Below are 18,967 nucleotides of genomic sequence, written 5' to 3'. Positions count from 1 at the left end.
TGTTTTTAACTATATGTGTATAGTAAAAACTTAAAAAAAAATCTTCTTTTAAAAAGCCCAATGAGCTAGAGCTTAGATGTTTAGCATGAAACATCTTCTTATGGGTGTCTACCAAGTTTGTGCAAATAAAAGCCCTTGGGTTAAATTGGCCCTGCAACGTTGGGGGGGGGGGGGTTGGGGGGGGCCTATATACAGGTGAGCGACCTCAGGGCCATCATGGCCCTCTTGTTTTAGTTCTCAATGGAAAAACCCTTTCCTTAGGGGGAAAATAATTTAGAGTGAAGTCATTCAGAAAACTTTCCTATTGTATTCCGTGGCCCACCTTTAACAGTAGGGGTGTGGACCGTCGGGTAAGTGACGATCCGATCTGATCCACAATTCAGCACATGCGATTCACAAATCGAACCTCGAATCTTTTGGTTATCAAGACACCGATAAAAACATGAACATTAGTTTTGAAAACATGTAAATTTTTCTTAAAACAATACTAAACATTAATTTAATTATTCATTAAACATATTATATGCAATGCAAATATAAACTAGGTTGAAAAAGAGTCGCCCCAATATAAAATTCCACCAGCAAAATTTTCTTTCAATGAAATTGAGGAAAAATCAGTTTGTAAAACATGCCATGGCAAATTGACTTATAGAGGTGGTACAACAAACTTGTCTAATCACATGAAAAGACAAGTATTTCCAAAAATTGGAAGTAAATTTTGCTGGTGGGATTTTTATATTGGCGCGACTCTTTTTCAGCCAATACATGTACTGTAATGTCACACTGAAGTATTAACTTGCGTTTTTCCTAAAAATAAAACAGTCTTCAATACATGTTACGTCATTATAGATCTATACATAGCGACTAAAAATATTTATTTATTTTCATTTAAAAACAAGTGCTCAATAAATATAAAGTGATTCCTTTTTCGAAACTAATGACTTTCTAGCTCAGCATCATGGTGCATATTTGTTAACTTCCTGTCTTTAAAGAGCAAATCGTTGCATAATTTATACGCAAATTGATTTTTTTTACATTTAAAGTGTAAAAAACAGCGAATGTATAATAAACAAATAAAATTGCAATCCACGATCTCTGGACTGACGAATATTCGTACTCGATTTTTCATTTTGATTTGTGATTATCCGAGTACTCGAATACTCGCCCCAGCCCTATTTAACAGTGACTATGTAATGACAGTACTACTCAGAGGGATAACAGCTGTTGATAGTGTATATCCTGGTTAGACAAAGGGTTCATGTGTGTTGGAAATAAAAATGACAAATATCAGCAAAAATGATGTTTTTCTTCTACTATTTTCTGAAGTGCCAAAAATGAACTACATGTTGTACTTTGTACATATTTTTTTCTGATATTCTTAAAAACTTAAAAGCATCAATCTATTTTGTTATGCATACATTATATTCTGTTGTTGTTCTTGGGGGTATTTTCAAGAGGTCAGAATGACAACATATAAGGAGGTGCAATAATTTAGGAAGGCAATTTATCACCTTCCAAAAAATTAAATATTAAACATTGAAGTCTGATGGTAAACTGCCAGTTTGATATATTTCAGGTTCTTGCAGATGCTTTAAACTTTAATGTATTGTCTTAAATTTTAATTGAATGACTTTTAATTGGTATACTAACATTGCTTTTGACTGTCTAGTTTTAATATAACTATTATGTTTACTTGATTGCACCTCCTACATTAATTTTATTTTAATCACAGATTTGCTATGTGTAAGGATTTGATTCATATTATCTCCTTCCAAAATATTTCCTTCACTTTGTGTAGATTTATATTATATCTGATTCATGTTATGGTTAAATCATATTGTAGGCAATAGATCATTTGAGAGGTATTGTACACAGGCTGGAGACAGATAGACACAATTATAAAGAACAAATTAGAGATCTAAGAAGTAAGTGAATTATTATAGCTTGTTCCAGTAAAATAGTTACATACTTTACCATCTCTTGGGCTTACTGTTACTGGGGAAATACATTCACAATCCCAGTATGACTGACCGCAACAATCTGAATCTCAGGGTTAAGTTGAAGATACTTTAACTATTTGGCTTCTGTTATTGTTATTGAGTTATTCTTAAAACTTCTTATTACAGTAGATTTATCTTCTTTTTCTGTGGTACTTAAATGTTTCTAGTACTTTCTGTAATAAAGGTGTACTTACTTCAATAGGCGTATATCCGAAGTAAAAGTTACTAACATAACAGTCAAAACTTGAGTAAGCCTCTTTTGATTGGATGATAAACAGTTGGGTATATACTATATATGAGCCGCGTCATGACAAAACCAACATAATGGGTTTGCGACCAGCATGGATCCAGACCAGCCTGCGCATCCGCGCAGTCTGATCAGGATCCATGCTGTTCACTTACCAATTTTATTACAAGTAGAGAAACTGATAGCGAACAGCATGTATCCTGAACAGACTGTGCGGATGCGCAGGCTGGTCTGGATCCATGCTGGTCGCAAGCGCACTATGTTGGTTTTGTCATGACGCGGCTCATTTTTGTTTTCATTCATGGTTTTATTTCTTTTTCCAGATGAAATATTCCAGCTTACAGAGCGGGCAGGAGACAGACGACCTGACCCTGGTGTTGAAAGACGTATCGAACAATTAAGGAGGGAAATGTTAGGAGAAGTACAGTTACTACAAAGTCAGTTACAAATAAGCTCTGCCAAGGGGAGTAGTTCTCAACTATCAGATGCACAGTTATTGTCCATGAATAGAGATGTAATAGAAATGTAAGTGAAACATTTTAGCTTCGTGGTTTTGTTTATTATATGCTGAAAAAATAGATGCATTTGTGTAAAAAAAAACACATCTAATATTGATATGATATCAATATGACATATATATCATCCATAATATATGTTTATACTGCTGATTGTATTTTTTCTGTGTGATTGTACCTACAAGAAGAAAAATAATTAATTCAGCTATCTAGATATGGTGTTTTTGTGTCCAGTATGAATGTAAATGTTATTTAAATATGTGGGGCATTTTTCGACATTGATTATATAAATGCAAAGTTTGTTCAAGTGTTAAAAAAAATGTTTCCTTATAAGTCTTACACATGGTAGTCAGATCTATGACAAATTAAGAAGTTCAAAGAAATCAGATTTTTTTAATTCAGGAAATTTCTGATAATTTTTTCAACAAATTCACTGTATTCGCCTATATGAACTTTTTCTATGTATTTCTCAATGTCAGATATCTATTAGTAATTAATTACCTTGATACTGTCACTTAATTGAAAAAATAAATGCCCTTTTTCTGTTAATAAAGTTTAATTTTCTATTTAATTTATATTTTATCTATGCAGAATTTATTTAATTCCATCATTTTTTGCTGAAAATTAGTAGCAAATAAAAAGAGTAGACACTGATTTTATATCATATCGAATATATGAATTATATTCTATTGTTGATATACATTGTAGTATAAATGTGTTTCCATGTTGTTTTATAACGATTATTTAAACTTTAACCAGTATGTTTCAAGACGTTTCAATACAATTATATTTGATTAGTGAGTTGAGAAAATATGGCTGAGAATTGCATGCTGGGTAAAGTATTGAGTAGAATGTAGACCATTGATTCCTTTTAATTGATTCCTTAGTACCTTGTTATAGCTCCAACACAGGTGGACATTTCTGGGATAACCGATTTAACTGTTTCCACATAACATAAGGATTTAATTTTTATCAACATTTTAGGTGTTGGAAAAGTTTATTTTGGTGAAGATTTTTACATCTTAGAAAGCTTTTCAAAGCACATGAATACTAAATTTCTTAAAGGCCAATAACAGTAATTTTATGTATATGTTAAGACTCAAGTTCCCATGATGTATAAGTGACTAAACATGTTGAATTGTTAGAGTAATGAAAAGTAAGACCAAATTAAAATGGCTGCTTACATGTTACATTAGTAGTACTTACTTACATGTTACATTAGTAATTCATGTACTTAATTTTGTGATGCTGGATTATATGCCATAAGGGAGCGGGACAATTTTCTTATATTTGACCTTTAGAGAGGTTAAAATTCTATTCTATAAAGTTAGTTTTCCCTGTCATAAACATAAATATATAGCCAGAGTCAAATTTATTTTCAACCATTTCAATGTTCTTTATAAAATTTATTCGCATAATTTTGTTGTTAACGGCATTTATCAATTTGACATGACATGGAAAAAGTCAAATGCACTAAATTGTCCAGTACAGGATAACTACATGTATATGGGATGCTTCAGTGTCCAATATGTACATATATTAGATGGTCATATGGTACAATTTAAAAGCAGCAAAATTGATATAGGATGTCCAATACTTAAATTGAAGACTATCATCAGATTAGTTGGAATTTTTCAAGATATTATTAATATTTGTTCCTTAACCAAAATATTCATTTTGATTTGTAGATTTCTTGTTTGTAGATTTATTTTAACAAGAAATATTTTAGGATATTTTGATGTAATTTCCACCTTTCCAGAAATAGAATATGCACATTTATTTTTATGTGTGTGAAAATTAATGCTTGTTAAAGTATTTTGGAGATATGTTACATTCTCATCATAATTTCTTTTTTTTTACCAGTGGAATGGTGACTTTAATGCCATTCATAATTATTTCAAATAATTAATAATTGAAATCATGATTCTATTTGAAAATTTCATAAATCTAGTATTTGAGTTGATAATAGAGGGTATTTATATTTCATTTTATTTTCTCCCACACTTTTCCAGTACAGAATTTTGAGGAATAAAAATTTTGTGCATTTGATATAGAATATACATGTATAATAGCAGTCTTGAATGAAAACTAAAACTAAAATAAAATCTTTTGTTTTATAAAATTCAATGGATCTTGTGTAATTTAAAGTGTGCTAGTTTTAGTAGTAATTAAGTTTTTTTCTTAGCTGGAATGAAGAAAATGTTATATTTATTAATATCCTAAAGGAATTTCATCATAATACAAGACTTATGATGTTGTTGTTGTTACAGAAAGCATGCATTCAGAGATGAGCTTGAAGGTTTCCGTAGAGATATTGAAGTCATGCGCTCCAGGATAGGTATGTATACTAATGTAATACTGTATTTTTATTGGACAATCATAATATTTATGTTATCCTATATACAAATGGCTGCTGCAAAGTTTTGAATTATATTTTTATTGAAATAAAACAATTATTCAGTGGTCTATATTGGTTATTAAGACACTTAACAGATTATATGGCCATATGTAAATGGTTGTGTACCATGTTTTGAAATATGAGTGAGTCTAAAAAAAGGATTGGAGCACCACACTAAATACCGTATTCCAGTACATTACCGGAAAAGACGCTTGAATGATTAAATGCTAAAATCTCACCTTTTCACCTCAAAACGTCGGATTCATCTTTTCACACCATTTTATATACAATAAGGAATGAAAAATGTGATAATCGGCGAAAAAACATATACTGTATGTCTATTTTGTGATCATGATTTCTGCAAGCGTCTAGAGGTACTCCAATCCTGTATCGAGTTAAATCCTTTAAATATATGTTATGCATGAAAAATTAAAACAAGCATTGTTTTGACATTATTGAATTAAGTGAATAATTCAGTATTTTCTTTATTAGTCCCCTACCGGTTTAACCAGAGGGGACTTTAGGTTTACCCTCCGTCCGTCTGTCTGTCAGTCCGTCCACAAAACTGGATCCCGCGATAACACAAAAAGTACTGAAAATATTTTTATCAAACTTGATATATGGATAGATGGCAGAATGGAGATTATAATCGTCTTTTTTTTCTTTCCTATGTTGAAAATTCTGGTTGCTATGGCAACAAATAGTCTGAAAATATGGCAAATTTAACACATAAACTGGATCCAGTGATAACTCAAAAAGTACTGAAAATATTTTTATGAAACTTGTAATATGGGTAGATGGCAGTCTGGAGATTATGCACATCTTTTTTTTTTTCTTCCTATGTTGAAAATTCTGGTTGCTATGGCAACAAATAGCCTGAATTTCATGATTTCTGATTTAAATTTTTCAGCTTTTTCACTATAAGTTCTGTATTTCTTAAGGTGTTTACATCAAACTTTAAATACAAGTTTCTGGTCATCAACCACATCATATGTGACAAGGTATACAACTCTAGCACAAAAATGATCAGTATTATCTCCCTTGAACTTAGAATTTTTATGAAAAAAAATGTTGTCTTTTTAGCTCACCTGTCACAAAGTGACAGGGTGAGCTTTTGTGATCGCTTTTCATCCGGCGTCCGTCCGGCGTCCGTAAACTTTTACTTTAAATGACATCTCCTCATAAACCACTAAGCCAATTTCATCCAAACTTCACAGGAATGTTCCTTTGGTGGTCACCTTTGAAAATTGTTCAAAGAATTTAATTCCATGCAGAACTCTGGTTGCCATGGCAACCAAAAGAAAAAACTTTAAATATCTTCTTTTAAAAAATCCAAAGAGCTAGAGCTTAGATATTTGGCATGAAACATCGTCTAGTGAGTGTCTACCAAGTTTGTTCAAATAAAAGCCCTGGGGTCAAAATTGGCCCTGCCCCAGGGGGTTATTGATTTTCCCTATATGCATATAGTAAAAACTTAAAAAATCTTCTTTTAAAGAACCCAAAGAGCTAGAGCTAAGAAATTTAGCATGAAACATCTTCTAATGGGTGTCTACCAAGTTTGTTCAAATGATAGCCCTGGGGTCAAAATTGGCCCTGCCCCAGGGGGTTATTGATTTTCCCTATATGCATATAGTAAAAACTTAAAAAAATCTTCTTTTAAATAAAGAACCCAAAGAGCTAGAGCTAAGATATTTAGCATGAAACATGTTCTATTGGATGTCTACCAAGTTTGTTCAAATAAGAGCCCTGGGATCAAAATTGGCCCTGCCCCGGGGGTCATTGATTTTCCTTATATGTGTATAGCAAAAACTTAAAAAATCTTCTTTGAAAAAAACCAAATAGCTAGAGTTTAGATACTAAGCATGAAACATCTTCTAGTGAGTGTCTACCAAGTTTGTTCAAATAAAAGCCCTGGGGTCAAAATTGGCCCGCCCCGGGGGTCATTCATTTTCCTTATATGTGTATAACAAAAACTTAAAAAATCTTCTTTGAAAAAACTCAAATAGCTAGAGGTTAGATATTAAGCACGAAGCATCTTCTAGTGAGTGTCTACAAAGTTTGTTCAAATAAAAGCCCTGGGATCAAAATTGGCCATGCCCCAGGGGACATTGATTTTCCTTATATGTGTATAGCAAAAACTTAAAAATCTTCTTTGAAAAAACCCAAATAGCTAGAGTTTAGATATTAAGCATGAAACATCTTCTAGTAAGTGTCTACAAAGTTTGTTCAAATAAAAGCCCTGGGGTCAAAATTGGCTTCACCCCGGGGGTCATTGATTTTCCTTATATGTGTATCAAAAACTTAAAAATCTTCTTCGAAAAATCCGAATAGCTAGAGTTCAGATATTAAGCATGAAACATTTTCTAGTAAGTGTCTACAAAGATTGTTCAAATAAAAGCCCTTGGGTCCAAACTGGTCCTGCCCCAGGTGTGTCATTGTTTTTAACTATATGTGTAAAGAAAAACCTTGACCAGCTAGACCTTAGATGTTTAGCATGAAACATCTTCTAATGGATGTCTACCAAGTTTGTTCAAATAAAAGCCCTGGGGTTTAAACTGGCCCTGCTACGGGGGCCTTTATACAGGTGAGCGACTTCAGGGCCATCATGGCCCTCTTGTTTAAATAACTTCTTTATTTCCTAATGTATCTTCTTCAAACTTCATATATATGTTTATTATTATCACTCAACATTTTTGAGAAGGTTAAATACTCTAGCAAGACTATTTCCAGAATTATGTCCCCCTTGAACTTAGATTTTTTTTCGAGAAATTGGTATTTTTCACTCCAACTTCTTCATTCCTTATAGGATTTACTTTAAAATCCCACATAGTAATAATATGACAAGGTTGTATAAACATAATTTCCTTACTAGGCAGGGAAACTTAACACATAACTGTGATATAGACAAACTTAGAACTCAAAAGACTTAAGTTCATTCATGTCATTCATTCACTGGTAAAATTGAATGACCAATGGCCCATCAGATGTTGCTGGGGTTCTAACCGGTAGGGGACTTATGGATTGCTTGCAATACTATAATAATTGCTTGTTTAAATTTGAATCAAAGTAAAAGGGTTTAATATTTTAATGTTGGTAAAAAGGTGATATAATGAACAGAAATGCAGAATGTTTTCAAATTTTTAATTGGTAAAAGAATGAATGTAGTGTCTTTTCAATTCCTTTATTATATTAAAACCAAAGATATTTGTTAAACTGAAAGAACAAGTTATGTTGAAATTTATGTGTATAGTTTATTTAAGTGTTATATATTTTACAGCAAAAATTGAGCTAGAACTTGCCAGTGTTTTATCAGGGAGACGGGAGACAGATCGTCGTCAGGATGGTTTTGACAGGGTATGATATATATATGTGCCGCATCATGACAAAACCAACATAGTGCGTTTGCGACCAGCATGGATCCAGACCAGCCTGCGCATCCGCGCAGTCTGATCAGCATCCATGCTGTTCGCTTACCAACTCTATTACAAGTACTGGTTGGGGAGATACCTTGACACTAAATCACATATTTTTTGCAATATCTTAATTATCTTCCTGTATATTTTAAATGTTGAACCACCTTAACAAAGTTCAGTTCAAAGACTTACAAGAATTACATATGAAAATTGAAACTGGTACTTCTTTAAGGTCTTACATGAGGTATACAAGACATGGTCTTCTTACCCCACAACAGTAGATAAAGTCGACACTTAAATTTTATGTAAAAAATTGACTGGAAAATCAGCATCAATATGTATTTTTACATCTTACATGTTTTATCTATTTTTTGGTTGATATAAAAAATTTTTTTCAAAAATCTTTTCCAAGTCGGTGGCCTGTGGTCAATACATTTCTAACTACCTTATTGTAATTTAGTAAAAAGAACTTTTTGAAGCGGTTTTTGCCAACAAAAAGTTTAGGTTATTTGAAAATTATTAAAAAGATTAACAACTTTCAAAAAATCATCACATTCTGTCCTGCTCCTATACTACTAGGTGACTATATGCTTGTTTGTTGAAATAGAAAGTTATAACAAAAATATTTATCAAGTGTCGGAGTTATCTATGTGTCGGAGTTATCTCTTTGACCAGTAGAGAAACTGATAAAGAAACGCACTATGTTGGTTTTGTCATGACGCGGCTCATATATTGTCATCTTAGTATCAGAATAAGTCCTAAATTTAGTAGGAGTTAATCAGTTATTGCACTAAGGTGACGTAATGTTTCTAGTTTTCATGTACAAGATGTATACATTGTTTAATGACTTAAATGATATATAAAACTGAATAAAGTTTACATTATCTATTAAGAGTTTCACTATAAAAAGCATATGACAAAAATGCTTAAAAATGAGATTTGTTACATATAGAAAATATCAATAATATGATGTGTTGTTGTTGTTTTTTTTTTGCTATATTTTCAATCATAAAAACATGATTCATTTAAAATTGCAAAAATTAAGATAAAATATTACTAAGACTGTACAAAAACTCTGTGAATGTGAGAGAAAACCTGATGCATGTATGTTATAAAGATAACTTTGGTTGGAATTTTTTAAAATATTTTTTCTTACATATTGGTTCTCATTTGTAATTATCTTTAACTGTGCATTAATTGTGGAATTTATTTCTTTAAAGACGCTGAATTCATTGTCACTTGCTCAGAAAAAGTCTCAGTTACCATCATCTACTGTATCAATGATAAACACAAACAGGCAGCTGGAGAAAATGCAGATAAATGAACTCAGGTGATAAAATCTTAATTTTTCTTATTTGGTATTGACTTATAAATTTAAGTTTGATTAAAATCAAAGCTTGAAACTAATTGGAACCATTTTCAAGATTGCTTTCCAAAACTAACAAAAATGGTTGTGACCTCAGTATATCTTGGACCCACGTTTCTTTGAGTATGATGCAGACTTCTTAACCATTTAGCCACCTTCTAAGATTGTGATTCAGATCTTATGATTTCTTGTTTATTTTCCATCGAAGTTCTGATTGTTTGTCTGTCTCTGTTTTCTTTTGAGAGCTTGTCATAGGTTTTTTATTTGTCTTCAGAATAAACAGCAATGTTTTAGTTTAAAGTTTGATTGGCACAAACAGGATTGTTCATGTTATTTTATCACTTAACTGTCTGAAAACTGGATTATTTCTTACTGTATGATATAATGTATGATGTATATACTGTATATTGTTTATATTTCAGGTGTACTTTAAGTGCATTGAAGGACAAGATTGATATTATAGAACAATCATCTACCCCTGTGTCAAGTCCAGTCAAAACTTCACCCATATCCAAGTCAGCATTATATACCAATGGTAAGTGTTATGTGTTTCTTATTTAAGGTTTCACGACCAAGTGAATAAAATCATCTGACTGAAAAAACTTTTATTATTTTTAGTTATATTATTTGTTGTATTATTTGGAAGCTAGCCAGCTTGCTATGAGAAGACCGATGGCTGCATGCAGGTGTCAGCTCATGCCGTCGTTAAAGGCTCTAGTGGTCTGTAGTGTCATAAGATGTAACCGATTATATCAAGCATGTAATTATTATTTTTAGCTTGACTATTTGATAAAAATAAGTAGAGCTATACTGGTCACCTGAGCGTCGGTGTTTGCGTAACCACTTATGTTCAAGTTTTTGTAATGCTTCCAATATTTGTCCATTGACATATGGCTTTGAAACTTTGCACACTTGTTCACCATCATGACCCCAACCTGTTGACAGGAGGAGGTAACTGTATCAAACATTTTGACAGAATTATGCCCCTTTTTAGCTCACCTGAGCATGCTCAGGGTGAGCTTTTAGGATCGATGATTGTCCGTCGTCCGTCCGTCCGTCGTCCGTTCACATTTTGTTGTTAACACTCTAGCGGTCGCATTTTTGCCTCAATCATCATCCAACTTGGTCAGGATGCTTATCTAGTTGATAGCTAGGATGAGTTCGAACATGGGTCATCTCGGATGAAAAACTAGGTCACAAGAGCTAAAAATAGAAAAACCTTGTTAACACTCTAGAGGTCACCATTTTGCCTCAATCATCATCAAACTTGGTCAGGATGTTTGTCTAGTTGATAGCTTGGATGAGTTCGAACATGGGTCATCTCGGATGAAAAAGTAGGTCACCGGAACTAAAAATAGAAAAACCTTGTTAACACTCTAGCGGTCACATTTTGGCATCAATCATCATCAAACTTTGTCAGGAAGCTTGTCTAGGTGATAGCTCGGATGAGTTTGAACATGGGTCATCTCGGATGAAAAACTAGGTCACTGGAGCTAAAAATAGAAAAACCTTGTTAACACTCTAGCGGTCACATTTTTGCATCAATCATCATCAAACTTGGTCAAGATGCTTGTCTAGGTGATAGCTTGGATGAGTTCGAACATGGGTAATCCTGGATGAAAAAATAGGTCACCTGAGCTAAAAATAGAAAAACAAAACCTTGTTGACACTCTAGAGGTCACATTTTTGCCTCAATCAACATCAAACTTGGTCAGGATGCTTGTCTAGGTGATAGCTCAAATGAGTTCGAACATGGGTCATCGCGGATGAAAAAGTAGGTCACCGGAGCTAAAAATAGAAAAACTTTGTTAACACACTAGCGGTCACATTTTTGCCTCAATCATCATCAAACTTGGTCAGGATGCTTGTCTAGGTGATAGCTTGCATGAGTTCGAACATGGGTCATCTCAGATGAAAAACTAGGTCACCGGAGCTAAAAATAGAAAAACCTTGTTAACACTCCAGCGGTCACATTTTTGCCTCAATCATCATCAAACTTGGTCAGGATGCTTATCTAGTTGATAGCTCGGATGAGTTCGAACATGGGTCATCTCGGATGAAAAAGTAGGTCACCGGAGCTAAAAATAGAAAAACCTTGTTAACACTCTAGCGGTCACAATTTTGCCTCAATCATCATCAAACTTGGTCAGGATGTTTGTCTAGTTGATAGCTTGGATGAGTTCGAACATTGGTCATCTCGGATGAAAAACTAGGTCACAGGAGCTAAAAATAGAAAAATCTTGTTAACACTCTAGTGGCTACTGTTTTGATCCAAATATCCTGTAAATTGGTCTGAAAGTTTGTTTTGATGATTTCTAAGTCAAGTTCGAACATGGGTCATCTTGGATGAAAAACTAGGTCACACCACCCAATATGGAAAAACCTTGTTAACATTCTAGTGGTCACATTTTCGACTCAATTATCATCAAACTTGGTCAGGATGCTTGTCTAGGTAATTGCTGGGATGAGTTCGAAATCGCATGTGAAACTAGGTCACCGGAGCTAAAAATAGAAAAATCTTGTTAACACTCTAGTTGCTACCGTTTTGATCCAAGTATCCTGGAAATTGGTCTGAAAGTTTGTTTTGATGATTTCTAGGTCAAGTTTGAATATGGGTCACCTGGGTAAAAAACTAGGTCACACTGCTCAAATATGGATAATACTTGTTAACACTGTAGTGGTCACATTTTTGACTCACCTGTCATGAGACTTGGTCAGAATGCTTGTCTAGGTAATTGTTTGGATGAGTTTGATGGGTCAGGTGAGCGATCTAGGGCCATCATGGCCCTCTTGTTCATCTTAGAATTTACATTAAAGTTTTTGTAACAACTCAAATATTTTCTAAGTCCATTGACATATGCCTTTGAAACTTTGCACACTTGTTCACCATCATTTCATCAACCTGTTGACAGGAGGAGATAAGTCTATCAAGCATTTTGACAGAATTATGCCCCTTTTCTGACTTAGAATTTATGTGAAAGTTTTTGTAACACCTCAAATATTTACAAAGTCCATTGACATATGGCTTTGAAACTTTGCACACTTGTTCATCATGCCCCCAATCTGTAGACAAGAGGAGGTAACTCTATCAAGCATTTTAAAAGAGTATTGCCCTTGTTTTTTGACTTAGAATTGACGTTTAAGTTTGTATACCACCTCAGATATTTTCATCTGGCTTTGAAACAAACTGAAATTTTATACACTTCTTTGAGAGCAAAATAGGACTCTCTCCAAGGCTTATAACTGTAACATTGATTTAAAGAAAAATTTGGCCCCTTTGTTAACTAAAAAAAATTGTATTATCAAGGCTCTTTTTGTGTCGCCTCTACGGAGTAGTGGCGACATATAGGGATCACTTCTCCGTCGTCTGTCTGTCCGTCTGTCTGTCTGTCCGTCCGTCCGTCACAAAACTTGTCCGGACTACTCCTCATAAACTGCTGGTGCAATTTCATCCAAACTCTACAGGAATGATCAGTACCAAGTCTAGTTGTGCATATTGTCAGCATTTTCCGGTTCAATGATTTTTGTCAGAGTTATGGCCCTTTAATAATTTTTAATTTTAAAGTTTGTCCGGACTACTTCTCTTATACCACTAATGCAATTTCAATGAAACTTTACAGGATTGATCTGTAGCTCAAGTCCTTGCGCATATTGCACGGGTTTTCCGGTTGAATGATTTTTGGCCGAGTTATGGCCCTTTGATAAAAAGGTTTTTTTTTCTGTGTGTTGCCAGATACACAAAAAGCTTGTCTGGACTACTCCTCATAAACTACTGGTGCAATTTCATCCAAACTTTACAGGAATGATCAGTACCAAGTTTAGTTGTGCATATTGTCAGCATTTTCCGGTTCAATGATTTTTGTCAGAGTTATGGCCCTTTAATAATTTTTATTTTTAAAGTTTGTCCGGACTACTTCTCTTATACCACTCATGCAATTTCAATGAAACTTTACAGGATTGATCTGTAGCTCAAGTCCTTGCGCATATTGCACGGGTTTTCCGGTTGAATGATTTTTGGCCGAGTTATGGCCCTTTGATAAAAAGGTGGTTTTTTTCTGTGTGTTGCCAGATACGCAAAAGCTTGTCCGGACTACTCCTCATAAACTACTGGTGCAATTTCATCCAAACTTTACAGGAATGATCAGTACCAAGTCTAGTTGTGCACTGTCCGTCTGTCTGTCCGTCTGTCACAAAATTTGTCCCAACATGAAATTGGCCATTATGAGGCGACACATGTGATAACTGATCGCTCTTGTATTATCAAGCACTAAGAATAGTTGAGCGTGCTGTCCTACCGACAACTCTTGATATGGAATTGAAAATACTACATTTAATATTGTCAAGAAACAAACATGTTGACCTCGTGGAATATTTTAGATCTGTCTATAAAATTTTATGACATTGTGCCTAGATGAAAATGTAAATTTTATTTTTTAAGGATTACCTCCTATGATGAAGCCCTATGAGAATGGAGTGTTAGATGATATAGATCTATCTGATGATGCAAGTTCCGAGAGTTCAGATTTTACCGAGTTTGAGCCTGGTACAGCTAAAGATAAGAAGTTTACAAGACAACATAAAATTGATGATCTAGATTCTGGTAATTATTTTTTTCACAGTTTGATTTTATAAAATTTACACATAGTAAAATGATGATGATTTATCAGTGTTGGTTTTTGGCCAATATTGCATGTATACATCTTGGATCCCTCTGATCCGAACACCGTTCAGACAAAGATGTCTGGTTTCAACAAGTTTCTGGACTAGAGGGGTTTTCATATGAGACAAAGTACTCTTTTCAATATTTATAATAATTAAGGCAATTGGGACTGTATTTAAGCAGGTGTTTGCTTCAAACAGCTGGAAATAAATCTACTGAAATACTTTCAAAAATTTCATCTGAACAAATGTCCAGACGCCTTTTTTTTGGTCAAACTTTAGACTTGATTGAAGGTGTTACATGTATTTATTTTGTTAAAAGATATTTGAGCTAGGGAAACTCTCTGGAATTAAAGATTTCCACATTAGAGGGCAATCTACTTAAAGAAGAAATAGGACTGAACTACCTTGGTAGATTAGAGGTAGACAGGTTTAGAGGTGTTTTTAAGGGATTATTCAATATTTATCCTGGTATTTAATCATCATGCTGATCTTTGAGAATGTAGGAAAAAACCCCACATGTCAAAACCCCACACCTCAAAATTTTATAGAGTGTACAAAAAACCCCACACCTTCAAATAGTTAGACGGTGTGGGGTTTTGTCCACTCTATAAAATTAAGGTGGGGGTTTTGTCCACTCTATTGAATTTTGAGGTGTGGGGTTTTGTCCGTCTTCCGATCTCTGAAGGTCAAGTCCTGATAGGGATATAAAAGTTGGAGGTAATTATGCTGCTAGTTTGTTGAAAGTTTTGTAGTTTTACCAAGGTGTCCATTTAAAGTAAGATAGTTGATTCGCTAATTTATCTGATCATGTCACTTTAAATAAATACAAAACAAGAAAAATAAATTAAGAATTTAAATCTATCTCATTGTGCGCTTGTGTGATATGCAAATTTATTCCATCCTTGGACTTAATATTAGTACTCTCTACTTATGATTTTTTGGCCTTTTCCTACTTGTTGTTAGAATGTGATATTATCAGAGATTATACAGTTACTGAATATGCTGAAGTAGACTATAAATACCATGAACATATACATTTATGTTCGTTGAGGTTTTATTTCCACTTTGAAATGATAGAAACATATAGCTTGACAATAACATATTAGCATTTTTACTATATGTTTGTTTTTTTTCCAGATGACCTTGATATGGATGACCTTGACCTTAGTGATGATGACCTTTCTGAGACATCCTTGAATGATCAGGTTCCAAATGATCTCACATGACAAAGATATTAAATCTTTTTTTTTTTTTTAATCAGATTTTTTTTAAATCAAGATTTTTTTAACCCCTTAGTCATTAGAAGTGCGATTGTTTATTTATTTATTTTTTATTTTATTTAGTAAAAAATCAATATACATTGAAATGATGACTTATTAAAATATTATATTTGGCTAAGTTGTAGGATAAGTTTTAATTTTTCAACGTTTTGTAATTTTCGAACAGATGTTATTGGTTGTATAAAAATCAAACGTTTCCAATTAGTATGTTAATTTATGAAGGGGATTTGTTTTTATATGAGTGACTAGGAGACTTTTAATAGTTTTTAAACTAACTGTTTTAACAGATTAATTTACTTACTTTATCATTTAATAAGCAATTAACAAATACCATGCTGTTGTTTATAATCCAGTATAACACAATATAGAGGTTAGATGCTTATTCATTTGCATAAATGGAGGACATTTAAAGCATGTGAATAAGAACTCTTTTTTTATAAATGTTAACATGTAATTAATTTTAAGTCAATTCAAATATCACAGATAGAAGTATTTTTAATTACATTCAGCTGAATTTTTTTAAATCCTATGTCAAATTGTCAATTAGAAATAACGGTCATAAATTTTTTATATTATATTCATTTTGGAGAGAAATTCTTTTGAAATCATAATTTAGAAATTTTATTGTGAAGAATTTGATTTGCTTCTATAGTTTCATCAGGATATACTATACAAATTTATTCTGTATAGTCAGAAAGTATTTAGATATTTACTTCATACTTCCATTTTTTTCTCATAACAAATAAAAAAATCATTTGTTTTTTCATTACTTAACTTTAGATATCAATATCCAAGAAATATTTAAATTTTAACAAAAGATTTTGCCCAATCTTGCTTAGTATATCAGAAACTGTTTAACTATGACTGTATATCATCAGCATCTTCACATTAAAATATATTTTTTATACAAGTGCACACTTTTTGGTTCATAAAGTTAGTATATTCCAGATGTACGAGTTGATCAAGACAAGGCTTACATTAGGTCTTTTGTCTATGTGTATGACTGATTTAAATTGACATTTGTTTAACATGATGGTAGTCTAGGCTAGAAGTAGATTAACTTATCAAGCAACTGTGATATTATATTTATAAGAATATTTATATTTACAGATATAACATGTTTGTCTAATCAGTTAGAATAATTTTATGTTAAAAGGGTACCATATATGTCAGTTCCATCATTAAAGGCTGAATGCTTCTAAATTCATGCTCAGTTTAATGATAATTTAAAAAGTGTAATTAAAAAAACACAAGAAACAAATAAAGTGAGTTTTGCTAGTCTTAAGCATTCACTATTCTTTAAGACTATGTGTAATGCATAGAAATGAATGAAATATATGTATTACTCAATTAGTAGTGGGATAGAAATTAAGTCAAAAAGTAAATACTGTCACATTTTATATTCAAAGCACAAACAAGTTTTGGAAATATTTATACATTTCTTAAACACTAAAAAATTAATTTGAAGTTTTATAGAAAATTTGTTTACTTATTTGGAGGTGTGTGGCTTTAAAGCCTCAAATTTAGTCTTTAAAGTTTTACGTTGCTCTTTATCAAATGTGCAGAGTTTTTGATGAAACTTTTCGGTAGTCTAGCAATTTGATGAAACTTTTCAGAAATTGAAAGTTTGGATGATATTTTATCTAAATCAAACTAAAAAATAAAAAATGTGCTAAGAAATATATTAAGCATTTTAAAGTCAGTATTCCATACTTAAATGTACTATATACACAAGGTTTTATGTTCTAATGAATAAATTCTTAATTTGTTGTACATGTCAATATAGACAGTCTGAAGGTAAATTTAAATTTTCCATACAAAAAAAACTAGAGCCTAATTTTTCAAGTATTAAATACAAATCTATGCTCCATTACTGTTTTACAAGTTCAAGAATAGAACACCATTCCTGTATTTTTTTTATTTTGAATGAAATGATAATGTAATCATAAAGGGTACAGTGAACTAGATTGTATGTATTGTCCATGTATAAGGTATTGTTGTTGTTTTTTTAAAGATATATATAAACAGTTCATTATAAATGTGTATTCAATATAAAGACGACTATATTTGAAGTGTGTGAACAAAGACTTTGTTAGGTGGCTGAGTAAATAATTTGAATACTGTTGAAATGTTGTCATATATGTTAAATGTAACCTCAGTATTAATGATGTTTATAAGTATATAATACAAAAATAAACTGTAAACATCAGATATTGTTTTCCTTGTTTCTAAGTCTTCTGCTTTTTGTAAGTTGTGTGTTTTAAGCCATGACCATAGAGAGAGCATGAAATGTTTTATCCAGGGGTCAATGGTACGATCCTTGGACGAGGAAGAATTTCTCTGTGACAACTGATCTAGGATATTGTGTTTAATGGTCACATGTCTGTCACTGGTGATTCAGAAATTATGTGAGATTAGTAGTAGTATGCCACTTGTGGAGGAATTACTTGTAAGTTATCTATAATGTGCTGTAAAACAGGATTGATGGCTCCACATTTTACAAGATACATGTACATTTGTATTTATGGGTACACTGTACATAGATCATAAAGCATATGAAACCTATGTCAGCATGTTAAACTAGATATGTTTTGTGTCTGTACATAATACAGATCTAAACAAGATGTTACATATAACAAACTAGCACCTGTCTCTAATATGTCGATAACAAAATAAACATCACTTTTCCTAGAAATTTTAACCTAAAAGGTTATTTTAAGGGGTCATGGTCATATTCAGGTACACTATGTACAATAAAGCTGTTGGCCATGGGTATTTTATGTTGTTATGTATGCAACATATTACATGTATATAATTTATATCTGACCAGTTGGTATTTCCAATATTATCATTGTTCTATTTTTAGAACATAAACTGCATGTATGTACTAGAAGGTTCTTTACTGTTGTAGAAAACTCATGCATTATATTTAGATAGAAACTTCTGGAATGATCTTTATTGTTGAAGTTGCTAGATTATGATTACTTGAGAACATAATAGACCTTTCTGGAAACTTCTTAGTTAATATATATAAGGAGACATTTTTCATTAATCTTATCTTTAAGTCATCAGTTACCTTTTTAGTC

General features: G+C 32.4%; 1 protein-coding gene across 1 annotated transcript in view; it reads left to right on the top strand.

The window, feature by feature from the left end:
• The window catches only part of LOC132742325 (uncharacterized), a 28,013-nt gene extending 9,923 nt beyond the window's left edge, over window positions 1-18,090 (top strand). Inside the window, exons 4-11 of the mRNA XM_060730693.1 lie at window positions 1,844-1,925; window positions 2,571-2,772; window positions 5,033-5,100; window positions 8,438-8,514; window positions 9,794-9,903; window positions 10,362-10,474; window positions 14,378-14,539; window positions 15,739-18,090. Of these exons, the coding sequence (XP_060586676.1) occupies window positions 1,844-1,925; window positions 2,571-2,772; window positions 5,033-5,100; window positions 8,438-8,514; window positions 9,794-9,903; window positions 10,362-10,474; window positions 14,378-14,539; window positions 15,739-15,827 (903 nt within the window). The 3' untranslated portion in view covers window positions 15,828-18,090. The remainder of the gene's footprint in view (window positions 1-1,843; window positions 1,926-2,570; window positions 2,773-5,032; window positions 5,101-8,437; window positions 8,515-9,793; window positions 9,904-10,361; window positions 10,475-14,377; window positions 14,540-15,738) is intronic.
• Window positions 18,091-18,967: the final 877 nt, after the last annotated feature.

The sequence above is a fragment of the Ruditapes philippinarum genome, unplaced genomic scaffold (genome assembly GCF_026571515.1).
Source record: "Ruditapes philippinarum isolate M1 unplaced genomic scaffold, ASM2657151v2 ctg10993_1_1_1_1, whole genome shotgun sequence".
In the NCBI taxonomy this organism is placed as follows: Eukaryota; Metazoa; Mollusca; class Bivalvia; order Venerida; family Veneridae; genus Ruditapes; species Ruditapes philippinarum.
The sequence above is the reverse complement of the archived record's forward strand: the minus strand, read 5'-3'. Positions and strand labels throughout refer to the sequence as shown.